This window comes from Suncus etruscus, chromosome 1, assembly GCF_024139225.1.
Source record: "Suncus etruscus isolate mSunEtr1 chromosome 1, mSunEtr1.pri.cur, whole genome shotgun sequence".
Lineage (NCBI taxonomy): Eukaryota > Metazoa > Chordata > Mammalia > Eulipotyphla > Soricidae > Suncus > Suncus etruscus.
In genome coordinates, this window is record NC_064848.1 from 194,802,220 (window position 1) to 194,819,053 (window position 16,834).

A 16,834-nucleotide genomic window follows, 5' to 3' on the forward strand; every position below is an offset into this window, starting at 1 on the left:
GGAGCAGAGTAACCCCTGAGTGCTGGTTTTTTTGGGTATGACCCAAAAAACAAAAAGTAAAACTCAAAATATAGACTATGTCATGGTTGTAAAAATCTCTATGAAGTTGACAACACAGATGAATTGCACAGTAATCAGAATATTTCCGAATAAGCTTATGAATTAAAGAATTTTGATCAAAGCAGGTGGTAGATTTTCTTTTCTGTAGTGGGGACTTAGAGGTGCCACCTTACCAGTACTTAGGGACCAAGGGCCACTCCCAATGACAGCATGGCAGTGCTGGGCCTCAGAGTTATGTAAGTGCACAGTGGCAGTGATGTAGTACTAAGGGTTAAACTGACCTCAAGTGTACAAGGCTTGTGTTCCAACACTTTGACTATCTCCCAATCCTGTTTTTTTTCATTTCTGATTTTGGGGACTACATCTATTGGTGCTCAGGTGTTACTCCTGACTCTACACTCAGCACTACTGGTGGTGCTGGGGATGCTGGGAATTGAACCCAGGTCAGCTGCATTGTCAGGCAAACATCCTACCCATCACTCTGGGCCCTCCCCTTTCCTTTTTTGATGGTGTGTGTATGCATGTATGCGCTTTCATGAGTGCTTTGGGCTCACCCCTGGAAGTACTCAGAAACTAGTTCTGGCGCATAACTTCTGGTGGTATTTGGGAGACTATATGTGGTGCCAATGATAGAATGTGATTGGCCATATGCAAGGTAAGCGCTTATCCCGCCTGGCCTATCTCCCTGGCCCCTTTTCTTTTTTTTTTTTTTTTTTTTTTTTTTTAGGAGAGTAACTCCATTTATTGTAGGTAGGAAATGGATATTTATATTAGGGGAGAGTAAGGTTGGACTGTCAGCCAATTGGGTAGGACATGCCCTGGGCCTCCTTGAGCACCACTGGAGGTGGGCCCATTAAACAATAAAAATAATTTAGGTTCAGAAATATAAAGTTAGCCAAATGGAGGTTCTCCCGAGTCACACAGAGAAAGTGAGTTTGTTGATGAAAGATATATGGAAACTCAATTTGAGCCTCTTGAGTAATGAAGGGTATTCCAGTCTGTGTAGATTTATTTGATGTTGATCATGTGGTTCATTATCTCTAAACAGATAATTGACGAAAACTAGTTTTTATGAAAAGTTTTAAGCCTTGAAACCCCTTCGAAAATAAATAGTTCAAATACAAGTTCCATTTATCTCCCCGAATAAGTTTGGTGCATACTCTCCTTTCTTCTGGAAATTCCTGTAGTAGAAAGGAAACAGTATAACAAAGTAGAGCAGGGTGATGAATTAAATTCAAACTATTTTTATATTCCAATAACCCAGCTTTCATAAAAAGTTCAGGCTTAATATATGTTCCGTTCTCGAGTAGCTTGGATGTCCACAGGCAACCAACCATTACTGTTAAGTATTGATTAAATTCTTGATAAGTCTTGCTACTGAAATTGTGCTCCAAATTTGTCTTTTTCAACAGCACTTTTTCCTTTGCAGACGTCAAATTGTTATGATACCTGTGCATAATGTAACCTAGCTGGTTCAGGACACTGGCATCCATGCTTAAGAGTGCAGGATAAAAGACACCAGGAGGAAGTACCACCAACAGCGGAAGGTCATAATTTATAAATATGTCACATACCTTCTCATAGAAATCCAAAATAAAATGCAGTAAGAAAGTTTGGTTGCTTTCCAAGCGCATTGCAATGGTGGAAAGCCACCCTACATAGTGAATCAGTTCAGCCACAGAATTCATGGATCCATCTAAAGTTGTCTCTTGAGGATTTATAAACCTGTTCACAAGTTTCATTTGGTAATCTGCAGAAAGCCTCAACAGCCAATTCTGCAGCAATTCCTTCAAACTTTGAAGATAACTACACTTGAAATAAATGGTTGATGTAAAGAAGATCCGTGCTAGAGGGTCAAAAATAAGCGGTTTCAGCTCAGAGAAACTACTAAGAGGAATCCAGCTTACAAGCTGAAGGACTTGTGACCGACAACAATGGCCATCCCAGATAGGAAGGCTCTTATACAAGAAAGCTTCGCAGGAATAAAACCCTTCTTGCAAGAAGCATTGTGCCTTGATAATAGTGTCCAGGAAGTTGGTGAATTCTTTTTCATTTTCATAATTATTCACCTTGTACCAAATACATTCTTCTTGCAGTGTTTGACTCAACCAATAATAAAACCTCAGTAAGACTGACTCATATGTGATGCAGTTAATATAGTGAAGAAGCAGAGGGTTCTTCAGCACTGCACCCATCTGAGATGACAGCTCTAAGCAATTGATGTTTTCTAAGAGTTGTGGGAAGCTTTTTAGTTGTTCTAGTTTAACTGATCCTTTGCTACCAAGGTAGTCTGAAAGACTCATCCCACTTTGCCCATAATCGTTACTGGAGCTTCCACAATGTATCTCTGGTATAAGTGACTGAAAATTCCGTTTTTTTTTTTCCTGGACAGACATTAGATGAACCCAATATCATGTTTAGAGTAACTGGAAAAGGCCTCTGGTTCCTTTGTCTCACTTGAAGTAGAGCTATCTTCCACAGATTTTCTGAATTCTTAAAATAGATCTTTTTCCTTATAGGCAAAGATACAGAAATCAAAGTAGGAGCGAAGAATTTATACAGTGACAACAAAGCCTGGAGATGAGGTTGCATTCCCATTTTGGCCTGAAGACTAAGTAATTTCCGCACACGAAATGGTTTAACGTGTTCCTTTTTGGTAAGTAAATATAAAAAATGGCAGACATAAGGGCAGAGAGTATCATCCTGCAATGAAGCAAAAAAGAAGCCATAGAGCAAGTTAATCTGCTCCTTGTGATCAATGAAGTCGAACATTGCAACCAACCAACGATAAAAAAGTACCTTGGTGCTACCAGAACATTTCCCAACACAAAGCCAGGAGACGGCCTTAACCACAGAATCTTCTGCTATCAGGGTAGCTGGAATCATGCACTTTAATAACCGAGTATTTGTGGCAGCCCCAAATTTGCCACTGAGTGCCACATTTAATAGAATATCAATTCCTTCTGTAGACAAACCATTCTTCTGAGCCATATTTTCCACAGATTTCAAGTGTTTTCCTAGATTTTTATCTCGACTCCGTGAAGTTTCGTTTTCAAAGTATCTCATTGCTATTTGAAAATCTGTTTCTATATTCTCAGTATGTTCATAATCTTTCTTTGAACTGCTTTGTTGATGTTTTGAAGTGTTCCTTGTGTCACTTAAGTCTTCTGTTACTCTGCTGGCTGAGAGATTAGTCTGATAAATACTTGGTAAAGTCCATTGTCTCTGAGGGTACTTAACTTTCCTTTGTATCGGCATTTCTGCATTTGTTCTATGTTTTGAAGTGTTCTTTGTGTCACTTAAGTCTTCTGTTACTCTGCTGGCTGAGAGATTAGTCTGATAAATACTTGGTAAAGTCCATCGTCTCTGAGGGTACTTAACTTTCCTTTGTATCGGCATTTCTGCATTTGTTCGGAAAAAAGTCCTCGCTCCAGTAGTTTCAGAAGTCCGAGCGCCGCTTCCCGATTCAAAGACGTGGGCTCCACTCTGCGCATGCGCTTCCGGGAGAGCCTTCGCCAACCGTTCAACCGACTGAGTTCTCGCCCCTTTTCTTTTTATAGGTACCGTTCCCAACTGTGCTCTGGACAGTGGAAGCCCCCGGTGTGGAGCCATGTGATGCTGGGGCTTCAACTCATGACCTTGAGCATACAGGTGTTTGCTCTCCCCCTTAAACTTGACCTTTCTTTAATTTTTACTTTTGTGAGGAATATATTTATTCTAGTATTAATATGGCATATTATTTTACAATATTTTAACATGACTAAAATGTATCATTGTGAGCCGGGGTGATAGTCCAGTGAGTGGGTCACTTGCCTTACACATGGCTGACCCAGGTTTAATCCTTAGTATCCTACATGGTCCCTCAAGCCTGGGATCACTTTGCAAGTGATTCCTGAGCGAAGAGCCAGGAGTAGTCCCTGAGTACTGTTGTGTGGGGCCCCAAACCACACCCCAAAAGAAAATTATCAATATCACTTTGTACTGGCAACAATGCTTTAAATTTTCTTTCTATTTTTGTTTTTTGTTTTTGTTTTTGTTTTGGGGGCCATACCTGATTGATGCTCAGGGGTCACTCCTGACTGTACACTCAGAAATTGCTCCTGGGTTGGGGGATCATATGGGACGCTGGGGAGATCAAACCACAGTCCATCCAAGGCTAGCGCCGGCCAGACAGACACCTTACCACTCTGTGCCACTGCTCCGGCCCTTCTTTTTAGTTTTCTAAAGCATTGTGATTTACAAAGTTATTCATAGTTGTGTTTTAGACAGTGTTTCAGCACCAATACATCACCAGTATCAACCTCCCTCTACCAATGTTTCCAGAGTCACCCTGTACTTCCTCCTTGCCCCAGCCTACCATTATAACAGGCATCTTTTTTTGGGGGGAGGGGCACACCCGGCAGTGCTCAGGGGTTACTCCCGGCTATCTGCTCAGAAATAACTCCTGGCAGGCACAGGGGAACAAATGGGACGTCGGGTCTCGAAACAACCACCTTAGGTCCTGGGTCAGCTGCTTGCAAGGCAAATGCTGCTGTGCTATCTCTCCGGCCCCATAACAGGCATCTTTTTATTTTTACTTACTTACTTATTTATTTATTTATTTATTTATTTATTTATTTATTTATTTATTTGGCTTTTGGGTCACACCCAGTGGTGCTCAGGGGTTACTCCTGGTTCTGAACGCATAAATTACTCCTGGCAGACTCGGGACCATATGGGATGCTGGAGATGGAACCTGGATTACCCACTTACCCAACCTCAAACAGGCACCTTTTTAAGTTTGGTTATTAAAGTTTGGATTTCATAATTCACTGTTGACTCCTTGGTTTGGATATTTAGTTCTACTCTTTTTTTAAAAAAAAATACTTATTGATTGATTGGTTTTTGAGCCACACCTGCTGGCGCTCGGGTCACTCCTGGCTCTGCACTCAGAAATTGCCCCCTGGCAGGCTGGGGGACCTTATGGGATTCCAGGAATCAAACCATGGTCCTTCTCGGGTTGGCAACATGCAAAGCAAATGCCCTACCGCTGTGCTGTGGGGAGAGAAGCTGGGAAATAAGGGGATTTCTGCAAGCTGGCCTTGAATATAAAAGAAAGTCTCTGTCCAGAGACTTGTGTTCCCTGTTGTTATGAGTGGAAGATGAGCAAGGAGGAAGCCCTCCAGATCAACCTGTCCATACAAACTAGGTTAATAGTGCCATAAGCATAGCAACCGCTATCTTTACATACTTTCTGATTTAATGATGCCATGTACCTTATGACTTGTCTGCACATACCATATGATTGCTCTAATTGCCTGAGCAGTGTTACCCACATTCTGTTTCCACCTAAAGTTTGCCTTAAAAAGACCTGTCCCTACCTTCAATAAACAAAGTCTATTGCTCTGACAATACTTCCCTGTGAGTGGTCTGTGCCTCGAAGTCTTCCCTTCTTTTCCTGAGTCTGACCTCAGGCTACAGGCTGAAAGAGACCCTTATTCACACTTGCATTGGCCTCGCTGGTGGTGGGGGCGTGCTAGAGCCCAACACTGCTATCTCTCTGGCCCCAGTTTTATCTTTTCTTATCACCACCATTGTACTTGACCCTGTCCCCATTTTCCATTATTTGACATCTGTCTTTCTCCTCCACTCTTCCTTTCCTTCTCACTATATTCTGGGGCCAAGAGTGTCCTAGACAATTCCCATTTAAACCATTGCATTCCCTCATGCAATTATTCTAAATATTGTATATAATTGATATTAGCTTATATTTATTCTTCTGGCTTACTTCATTTAACATAATATCCTACAGATGTTGGGTTACTGATCCTACCCTAATCAATAATTGTAATCCACTCTAGGGTGTGACCTGTTGATAGTATATTGGATTATTCCTTACTTTGTATTCTGCTACCACCCTAGGGTAGTACCTGATTCTTGTCAATAAAAGCAAGGGTCTGAGGAAGGCTGGGGCTCATTCTTTGGTTTTCTTCCACTGAACTGTACTCCATCTTAGGAGCAGAAAGCTTTTGTGGTTTGAATTCCTTGCTTGAATGGTGGATTTCCTGAACCCATTCTAGTACCTTTTTTTTTTTTTTTTTTTTTGATTTTTGGGCCACACCAGGTAATGCTCAGGGGTTACTCCTGGCTATGTGCTCAGAAGTTGCTCCTGGCTTGGGGGACCATATGGGACACCGGGGGATCGAACCTAGGTCCGTCCAAGGCTAGCGCAGGCAAGGCAGGCACCTTACCTTTAGCGCCACCGCCCGGCCCCGCCATTCTAGTACCTTTTCACTGTGTGAATTATTTTCTGTGGATCTCTACAACTGGAACTGTTCCCCCTGAACTAATCGGACAGGGGAATGGGAACTGCCTTGCTTGTTTGGGAGCTCTGTGGGAATAAAACCTTAACCAATCTCCTAGAAAATGTGACACTTCCATTCAGATAGCAGCAAATTACATGATTGCATCATTCCTTACAATTGTATAGTACACACTTTATTTCTCTTTCTCCTTCCTTCCTTCCTTCCTTCCTTCCTTCCTTCCTTCCTTCCTTCCTTCCTTCCTTCCTTCCTTCCTTCCTTTCCTCCCTTCCTTTCCTCCCTTCATTTCTCCCTCCCTCCTTCCTTCCCTCTCTCCCTTGCTCCCTCCCTCCCTACCCCCTTCCCTCCCTTCATCCTTTCCTTCCCTTGTCATACTCTGCTGTGCTCAGGAGTTACTCCAGGCACTTCACTCAGTAATCACTCCTGACAGGCTTGGAACCATATGAAATACCAGGGATAGAACCCATGTGGGCCACAGCAAGGCAATGTTCTCTCTGCTCCAGTCTCTTGTTTTCTTTCTTTTTACATTAAAATTCACCAAGGGGCTGGAGCAATGTTATAATGGGTAGGTTTGCTTTGCATGTGGCTGATCCAGGTTTGATCCCCAGAATCCCATATGATCTTCTGAGCACTGCCATAGTAATTCCTGTATGCAGAGTCAGGAATGTGTGGCCCCATAACAAAAACAAAAAGTCTATGGAGCTATTTCATAAGAGAATGTATTCATTTGTAATATTGTCCCCTATTATATCTATGGAATGGGAAGTCTCGTGAAGAAAATACAGGAAAGTATGTACCTAGTGTGTGAGAGACTGATGATATTATTTTTCTGAAACCTTTAGCTATAGGGACAGATTATCTTGGTGTCAGGTATGGCCTAGATGCTTTCCCAGGGATGTTTTCTTAGAATAAAGATGAAACACACTTGAGAAGGCCTTGCTCATCCCGGAGGTTCCAAAGGAGTAAAGTGAAGTTGGGAGAGAAGGAGAACTACAGAGAAGATATAAAATCATTAGTTAAATGCACCTTTTGAAAATTACACTATTTGAAATTATACTTAGGGGCTGGAGAGATAGTGCAGTGGGTGGGGCACTTGCCTTAATTGCTGTTGACCCAGATTTAATTTCCAGCACCCTATATGGTCCCCTAAGCCAGGATGATTCCTGAGTGCATTCAGGAGTAAGCCCTGAGCACTGCCAGGAGTGGCTCTGAAACAAAAAATATTATGATCTGCTAGAGCAATAGCACAGGGAGTAGGGTGTTTGCCTTGAATGTACCAGGTTTGATCTCCAGCATCCCCTCTGGTCCCCTGTTGGATTACTGGGTTCTACCCTACTCATTATTCATAGTCTACCCTAGGGTGTGATCTGGTGATTTGATACTGTGTCCCTTCCTACTTTGTACTCCTTTTCCAACCTGGGATTTGATCTAGTTCTTGCTAATAAAAGCCCACATTTCAGGAAAGCAGGAGCTCATTCTTTGATTTTTCCTCCATTAAGCTGCTTTCTTTCTTAGAAGCAGAAGGCTTGTTTGGTGTGATTCCTGGCTTGAGTGTTGGAATTCCTGAACCCGTTCTTGCAGCCTTTCACTGTGTGGATTATTTCCTACATTGTTTGCTTCTAGACCCACATCTCTCCAGGTCCTAGTTTTGGAGCCTGAGGTTTCCCTCACAGATGACTTCTGAACAGGGACCTGTAACAGTGATTCTGCCCATGATTGGTGAGATGTTAATTTCTTGGTTTCTTAAGTGTGTTTCACTGTTCTGGGTTTTTAAACTTACATCTATTGGTTCAAAGTGGTGACGATGGCTTGGGTTTTGGTTGAAGGACCCTGGCTTTTCCTCATGCAGATTACATTAATGGTTTTGTTTTGTTTTGTTTTGTTTCTCATTTCACTTCATATGTATCGTGAGATGCAAAAAATGTGGGATGAATACTCTAACCTTGCACTAAAAGTTTTATTTTTCCTTTTGGGGGGGTTTGGGTCACACCGGCTGTACTCAGGGGTTACTCCTGGCTCTGTGCTCAGAAATCACTCCTGTCAGGCACAGGGATCATATGGGATGCCGGGATTCGAACTACTGTCCGCACTGAATTGGCTGTGTGCAAGGCAAACATCCTACTACTGTGCTATCTCTCTGGCCCACACTAAAAGTTTCTGAAGTGCTTTCTTTATTATTCTTCATCATTTTTTCAGAAGTGCTTTCTAATGTTTCTGAAAAACCTGTAAAGCCAAAAATTAGAAAGGCAGTTCTGGTGATCACATGTAGTCAGACCCAAAGCCCTGAGATTGATATTCTGCTGCCCCCTTCAGGCGGTAGGCCAGTAGAGCATGTAGTTGTTTCACTCGATAATACTGGCTTACAAAGTGAATCAAATTATATTGAAATGGCCATTCAGAAGGTGGAGCTGTAAGATTTTCATCCACCCCCCCTCCACCACAGCTTTTTACAGAGTGTGGAATGAACCCTCATCCCCCACAGTAGCTAGTGCTTAGGGAAATTGGTACTAACACAGAATCAAAAATGAATTCTTCCCCTCAGGAAAGCAATCACCCGTCAACCTATGAAGGTTTAAATATGGATTACCTCAGTCGATTTAAGAAAGCACGCTCAGGGCCCAGAGAGATAGCACAGTGGCGTTTGCCTTGCAAACAGCTGATCCAGGACCAAAGGTGGTTGGTTCGAATCCCGGTATCCCATATGGTCCCCCGTGCCTGCCAGGAGCTATTTCTGAGCAGACAGCCAGGAGTAACCCTGAGCACCGCTGGGTGTGGCCCAAAAACCAAAAAAAAAAAAAAAAACAAAGAAAGAAAGAAAAAAAAAAAAAGAAAGCACGCTCGGGCTGGAGAGATAGCACAGTGGTAGGGCGTTTGCCTTGCACACAGATGATCTAGGACAGATGGTGGTTTGAATCCCAGCCTCCCATTTGGTCCCCTGTGCCTGCCAGGAGCAATTTCTGAGTACAGAGCCAGGAGTAATCCTAAACGATGCTGGGTATGACTCAAAAACAAAAACAAAAAAAATTTTCCCTAGGCATATTTGATTCATTACATAGATGACATTTTAATGGCCTAACCCTAACTCAGAGAATTACAATGTGTTTATGAATTTATTGTCAGCTGCTTGCAGAGTGCCAGTTTAACAATTACCACAGAAAAAATTTCAGACTTTACCTTCATTTCAATATTTGGACTTCACATTGGAGTGTATTTCAGTTTCAGTGCATCCCCAAAAGATTTCTGTTTATCAGAAAAATCTCACCACCCACTCCATACCACCACTTCACCACCACCACCACCACCACAAAAAATAAAAAAAGAAAAGAAAAATCTAAGGACTCTTAATTATTTTCAAAAACTTTTAGGTGATGTAAATTGGATCCATCCTTCGGAATTTCAGACTCAGAACTCAACAGCTTATTTAGTACTTTAGAAGGAAATCTGGATTTAAATAGCCCAGATGTTTAACTCAAAAGACCCAACGGGGGGGGGCGGAGAAATAGCATGGAGGTAAGGACGGTGGTTCGAATCCTGGCATCCCATAATACCTAACCCCCGAGTACCCAAAACCAAAAAAAAAAAAAAAAAAAAAAAAGGGCCGAACAGGAATTAGATATTTTCATATACCAGCTCCAAAAGTTCTATTCAGTTTTATATCTGGATTCCAAAGATAATACTGCCATTCTGCATTCCCTCTGGAAGGAAAAAAAAAAACCTCAAAACCAGTTTTATACCTGGAGAGAAGATGTGGCTTTTAATTTTTCAACCCTTCTTTTCCCTATGGGTACTATTGCTCAGCTCTTTGGGCCTCTAGAATGGGTTTGTTTACATATCAAGCAACCTCACACGTTTGTGTCCTATTTGGAATTGATCATTGCTTTTATCATCAAAGCAAGGCTCAGAGCAAGTTCCTTGATAGGTTTGATCCTAAAATAATAGTGATGGCAATTCCAAAAAAGGAAATAGAATGTATACTACCTCTCAGTGAGCCTTCAGGGAGCCCTATCTGATTTTTTAGGAGAAGTTTCCTCCCATTATCCCACTGTAAAGGCCTGGCACTTCATCAAGAGGACACCTTTTATAATCTTTTCTATTCACTCCTCCTCTATACCTGACACCCCTGTGTTTTAGATAGATGGGTCAACATCAGGAAAAGGCAGCATTACTGGCCCTTCTCTGACCACAACAGTGCATACTAATTACAAGTCTGCTCATCAAGTGTAACTTACTATTTTAAATTACTATCACATGTTTCAGAGCTGTGCAATATAGTAAGCAATTAAGCTTACATAGTATGATTTTCCCAGGCATAGTAACTACCTCTTGAACAACTAGGTTGTTCAAGATTTGCTACAGCAATTACAAGCCCTTCTGCAAAAATGTTCTAATCCAATATTTATCACTCACATAAAAGCCCACTCTGGCCTTCCAGGACCGATGACTCTAGGGAATGAAACTACTGATTGTCTGGCCATGCCAATATTTAAGTCACCTGCAGAGAATATGCAGCACTACATACAAATACCCATCATTTGCATGTCAACTATCATAGTCCATGGAGGCAAGCCAGACAAATAGTTGATACATGTACCATTTGTGCATCATTGAATAAAAGAACACCTGTAGCTGGGGACAATCCCTGAGGATTACAGATTAACGAATTGTGGCAAATGGATATTACACATGTTGACTTTTTTTTTTCCAAAATAGCCCTATATTTATGTGGTGGTGGATACTTATTCCCACTTTATATGGGGAGTTCCAATGATTTCAGAACAAGCTAAAGCAGTTTGTACCTTCATACTACAATGATTTTCTGTTATGGGCACCCCTCAATTCATAAAGACAGACAATGGCACCACCTACATCAGTAAAACTTTTCAGTCATTTTGTAAGGAATAGCAAACCAAACATATCACTGACATCCCGTATAATCCACAGAGACAAGCCATAGTTGAGAGAGCTCACAGGACTCTCAGAATTTGCAACTATTAAAATATAGAAACAGAGGCATGCTACCCACAGACATTTTATCCTTAATATTATTTTTAGTAAACTTCTTAAATTTACCTCCCAAGGAGAGCCCTATACAGTTGCAGAAAAACACTTTAAAGAAGGTGTTCAGGTACAAAGAAACAATTCACCTATTTGGGTAAATTTGGATAATGAATGGATTGCTGGTAATCTCATTCGAGAAAAAGTATATGCTTATTCTCTACAAATGGCAACCCTGCCAGGAAACTCTGGGTTCCACTAAACCTTTTCAAAAGCAGGATTCTCACAAATGAAAAATTTTAGACACAAATGCATGATAAGACTACAAACTTCCCTTCAGAACAAACATAGATTACTCAAAAGGATGAGAGCAGGAAACAAACTGTGACCTCAACATGTAACCAGGACAATAAGCTGACACCACACTATGAGGCAGAGACTATCAGGAGTGGAAATGATCAGTTCCAGAATCTAAATTCTATAAATGAGAGAATTGGTCTTGTTCTTACCAGACTTCATAATTTAGGAAACACTTGTTACATGAACTCAGTTCTACAATGCCTGTTTAATATTCTCAGTTTGACTGATTACTTTTACCATAACTATTATAAGGAAGATATTAATAGGTCAAATCCATTGGGACATAAAGGCAATGTGGCAAGAGAGTTTGGTAAGATTATAAAAAACTGTGGGCAGGACAGCACAGGTATATCAATCCAAAATATTTTAAGATGACCTTTGGAAAGATAAATAGCTTTCAGGAGACAGTGAACAGGATCCACATGAACTACTATTCTTGAAGGAGGGTCTTATTCAGTACTTGAACAAAGCTGATATGTAGAATAAACATATAGAAGGAAATAGTGATCATCTTGTTGACTCAAAAGCCATAAAACAATCTCGGTAGGGACACAAGCAGTTTAATGAGTCTAGTATTGCTACACTTTTCCAAGGCCAGCTTAAATCCACAATTCAATGCCTTATCTGCCACCAAGGATCTCAGACATTGGAGATCTTACTCATTTATACTTGACTTTGACATTTACAGATAAATGTATTTTTGCAAGGTTGCCTTAAAGCAGGGGTCTTCAAACTTTTTAAAGTGGGGGCCGGATTACAGTCCCCTAGAGAGCTGGAGGGCCGGACTATATGAGCTACTAATTCCTACTCACACTGCACATATCTTATATAAATAAAATGAAAACCATTTATAAATAAACAGATCACGCACCAGTATTTCAATGGGAACTGTGGGCCTGCTTTTGGCTAATGAGATGGTCAATGTCCGGTTCCAAATTTTTGTCACTGCCAGCCGTAACAAGTGATGCAAGTGGGCATCGTTAATCTTGATCTGGTTGGAGATTTCAGATGTTTCATTCTTGAAAAAGTCTGTTCACAGGCATAAGTGCTACCAAAGATGGTTACCATTTTGAGTGCATGGTTCCTGATATTTGGATATGTCTTAGAGAGGAGAGATGCATAGAAATTCAAAAGGTTACTTGACTTAAATGCGTCTTTCAGAGAGTCACAATTCTGCAGTTCAGCCAGTTCCATGTGGTAAATTGTAAGGACATTTTCAATCTCAACAGAAAATGGGTTACAAAAAAGCTGTATGTCCTGTTCATGGAGATGAAGCTCTTTGAATCTAAATTGAAACTCCTTTTGCAACAATTCTAGTGAAGCCAGACATGTTTCCTTTGGGAATGCAACCAATGGTTTGTTCGCTGGCAGGTTTTGAGTTGTTGGGAGATGACTGAAGTTTTCCTCCTGTACTTGTTTGATGAGAAGGCCTAATTTTTTTTTTTTTTTGTGGTTTTTGGGTCACACCCGGCAGTGCTCAGGGGTTACTCCTGGCTCCATGCTCAGAAATTGCTCCTGGCAGGCACGGGGGACCATATGGGACGCTGGGATTCGAACCGATGACCTCTTGCATGAAAGGCAAACGCCTTACCTCCATGCTATCTCTCCAGCCCCGAGAAGGCCTAATTTTACTTCAAATGCTTTCACATGTGATGCCATATCACAGATGAGCTTCCCCTTGCCTTGAAGTTGAAGATTGAAACTGTTGAGTAGCTCTGTTATATCTGTCAGAAAGGTGCCATTTTTATTCTGCATCATTGAGCTCTGGTACTTCTTGGTTTTTTGAAAGTGGAAAAGCTGTAATCCGCGGAAGCAAGTCATAGAAATGTTTCAGAACTCTCCCTCTACTCAGCCAATGGACTTCTGTGTGGTACAGAACATCTTCATGGGCAACATTTACCTCAGATAGAAATTCCTGAAATTGTGCATGAGTTCTAATGTAATTAACACAAGATACCACAATTTTCATAACAGAGTCCCACTTCAGTGATTTACAACACAGTGCTTGTTGGTGGATGAGGCAGTGTATGGCAATTGGATGAGGATGGTTATGTTTGTCCATCTCTTGTGTAATGTGAGCAATTACTCCTCTCTTAGACCCCACCATGCTAGGAGCACCATCAGTTGTTACAGTGACTAATTTAACCCAGTCCAGCTCCAAACCATTCACAGTTTGGCAAACCTTTTCAAATATATCCACTCCTGTGGTTGTACCTTTGATACTTTGCAGTGCAGCAAGCTCTTCTGTGACTTCAAAATACTCATTTGTCCCACGCATATAAATGAGAAGTTGGGCAGAATCACGAACATCATTGCTTTTTGTCGAGTGCCAAGGAAAGATAGCAAAGTTTCTTTGCAGAGTTTTGCAAATGGTTCAGCAAATTTTCTCCCATTTCTTCAATCCTTCGTGTCATTGTAACTCCTGAAAGGCTCACTGTACTAAATAAATCGGCCTTCTCTGGACACATCTCTTTGGCAACAGAAATAAGGCATTCTTTAACAAATTTTCCCTCCACAAATGGTTTGCCATAGCACGCTATTAGCTTGGCAACTTGAAAACTTGCCCGCAGTGAGGAAGTATTTAACTGCTTCTGCTTCACAAAAGTATTTTCCTGAGTTGTCAGTGTATGTTTCAGTTGTAATATTTTATCTTTTCTCACTTCTCCAACTAAACAATCATATTTATCTTTTTTTTCTTTTTTTGTTTTGTTTTTGGGCCACACCCAGTGTTGCTCAGGGGTTACTCCTGGCTGTTTGTTCAGAAATAGCTCCTGGCAGGCATGGGGGACCATATGGGACACCGGGATTCGAACCAACCACCTTTGGTCCTGGATCGGCTGCTTGCAAGGCAAACGCCGCTGTGCTATCTCTCTGGGCCCAATCATATTTATCTTTATGTTGAGTTTGATAGTGGCGTTGCAAATTGTATTCTTTGAACACAGAAACTATATTCTGGCATATCAGACACACAGCTTTTTCTTTGTACCGCATAAAAAAGTAATCGTAAGTCCACTGTTCTTTGAATATCCTACACTTGCCATCAATTTTTCTTTTTTTTTGACATCATTGTTTCCTAGGGATTCCAAACTGATATTAGTGAAATACAAATATGTGTGTATATATACACACAGTGTATGAACCCCCATTAGTCCCTGATGTGAACACTTACCCCTTGCAGGCTTTTCTAAGCAGACCAGCTCAGTCCCTGATAGTTCAGTTATATCTCCCTATATAATGCCCAAATTGATATGATCAGAATCAGCATGTGAACACTGAAAAGGAATTGCAAAATGCATATAAAATTTTCAATGTAACCTCTTTAAAATGCTTCAGCATCAAACTCCTAATTTTCCACATGGGCAATTCAGCACCGAACCCCTAACCTCCCAACCACCACCCACCCCCTAACTTTGATTTCAGCACTAAAGGCCTCACCACCCCCAAAGGGGAATTTTCATATGAGTCACCCACAGCCCAATTGGGCAGAACCCCCCATCTGGCAAAAATTTATTTCTATGGCACTTTTGACTGATCTTTGGCAGTGGAGGGAGTGGAGAAAAACCTCACTGACAGGCAGGCACAGCACACAGACACTATGTTGCCTGGTTGTGGAGCAGGCGCCTTTTTACATCATATAGTCACCCACATGTGGTACTCCTCGCCACGCGGCGTCCAGCACCCTCCAGTGATGTCATCAGCAATGCGCGCGCCAAGCGCCAGGCGCAAGGGTGCATCATTGTCCCTCTCAACACCGCTCTCATGCCCACCCTCCCAGCACACAACATGCCGTGGGCGGAGGCAGTTGACATGACACTGAGTGTATATGCTGGCAGGTATCTTGGCAACCAAACAGCGCTCACTGCTGGCGGGCCGTATCAGACTCCTCTGTGGGCCGCATGTGGCCCGCTGGCCGTAGTTTGAAGACCCCTGCCTTAAAGTGTTTTGTAAAGAACTGAGACAATAATAGGGTTTATTGCAGCCACTGTAGTCCTGTCCTTAAAAAGGACAGAAATTTGGAAACTACTACCTGTGCTCTTAATCTTGAAATGCTTCTTCTGTGATGGTAAGCTGAGAAAACTATGGACCTACCTGGGACTTATGGACATTATAGACTCTAAGAACAACCATGAAGAATACAATTTATTTTCCTTTTTAAACCATTATGGTGAAATGGAAAGGGGTCATTGCACAGCCCATTGTAAAAATACAGCAAGAAAATGTTGGTTTAAATTTGATGATCAAGAAGTTTTAGAAGAGGGGCCAGAGAGATACATGGAGGTAAGGCATTTGCCTTGCATGCAGAAGGATGGTGGTTTGAATCCCGGTATCCCATATGGTTTCCTGAGCCTGCCAGGAGCTATTTCTAAGCACAGAGCTAGGAGGAACCCCTGAGCGCTGCTGGGTGTGACCCAAAAGCCAAAAAAAAAAGTTTTAGGAAGGGCCAGAGAGGTAGCATAGTGGTAGGGCACTTGCCTTGTATGCAGCTGACCCAGAGTGACCTGGTTCTATTCCTGCACCCATATGATTTCTCAGCCTGCCAGAGGTGATTTCTGAGTGCAGAGCCAGGACTGACCCCTAGGCACTGCTGGATGCCTAACAACCAACCAATCAATTAATCAATAAATAAAGTTTTTTGAAAAATAAGTTTCAGGGGCCGGGAGAGATAGCACAGCGGCGTTTGCCTTTCAATCATTCGATCCAGGACCTAAGGTGGTTGGTTCGAATCCCGGTGTCCCATATGGTCCCCCAGGAGCGATTTCTGAGCAGACAGCCAGGAGTAACCCCTGAGCACCGCCGGGTGTGGCCCCCCAAACCCCCCCCCCCAAAATAACAAACAAAAAGAAAAAAAGAAAAATAAGTTTCAGGATAGCTAACTAATCTGTGAAATCTTCAGCAGTTTATATTCTTTTTTTTTTGGGGGGGCACACCCGTTTGACGCTCAGGGGTTACTCCTGGCTCAGAAATCGCCCCTGACTTGGAGGGACTATATGGGACGCTGGGGGATCAAACTGTGGTCTGTCCTATGCTAGCTTTTGCAAGGCAGACACCTTACCTCTAGCGCCACCTTCCCGGCCCCTATATTCTTTTTTTTTCTTTTTTTTTTTTTTTTTTTGGTT

General features: G+C 41.9%; 1 protein-coding gene across 1 annotated transcript; it reads right to left on the minus strand.

The window, feature by feature from the left end:
- Positions 1-1,052: 1,052 nt before the first annotated feature.
- LOC126001097 (centromere protein I-like) lies at positions 1,053-3,318 on the minus strand. The gene is given in 2 exon segments (XM_049768276.1): positions 1,053-2,444; positions 2,446-3,318. Coding segments are annotated over 2 exon segments (2,217 nt in total). The 3' UTR covers positions 1,053-1,100.
- Positions 3,319-16,834: the final 13,516 nt, after the last annotated feature.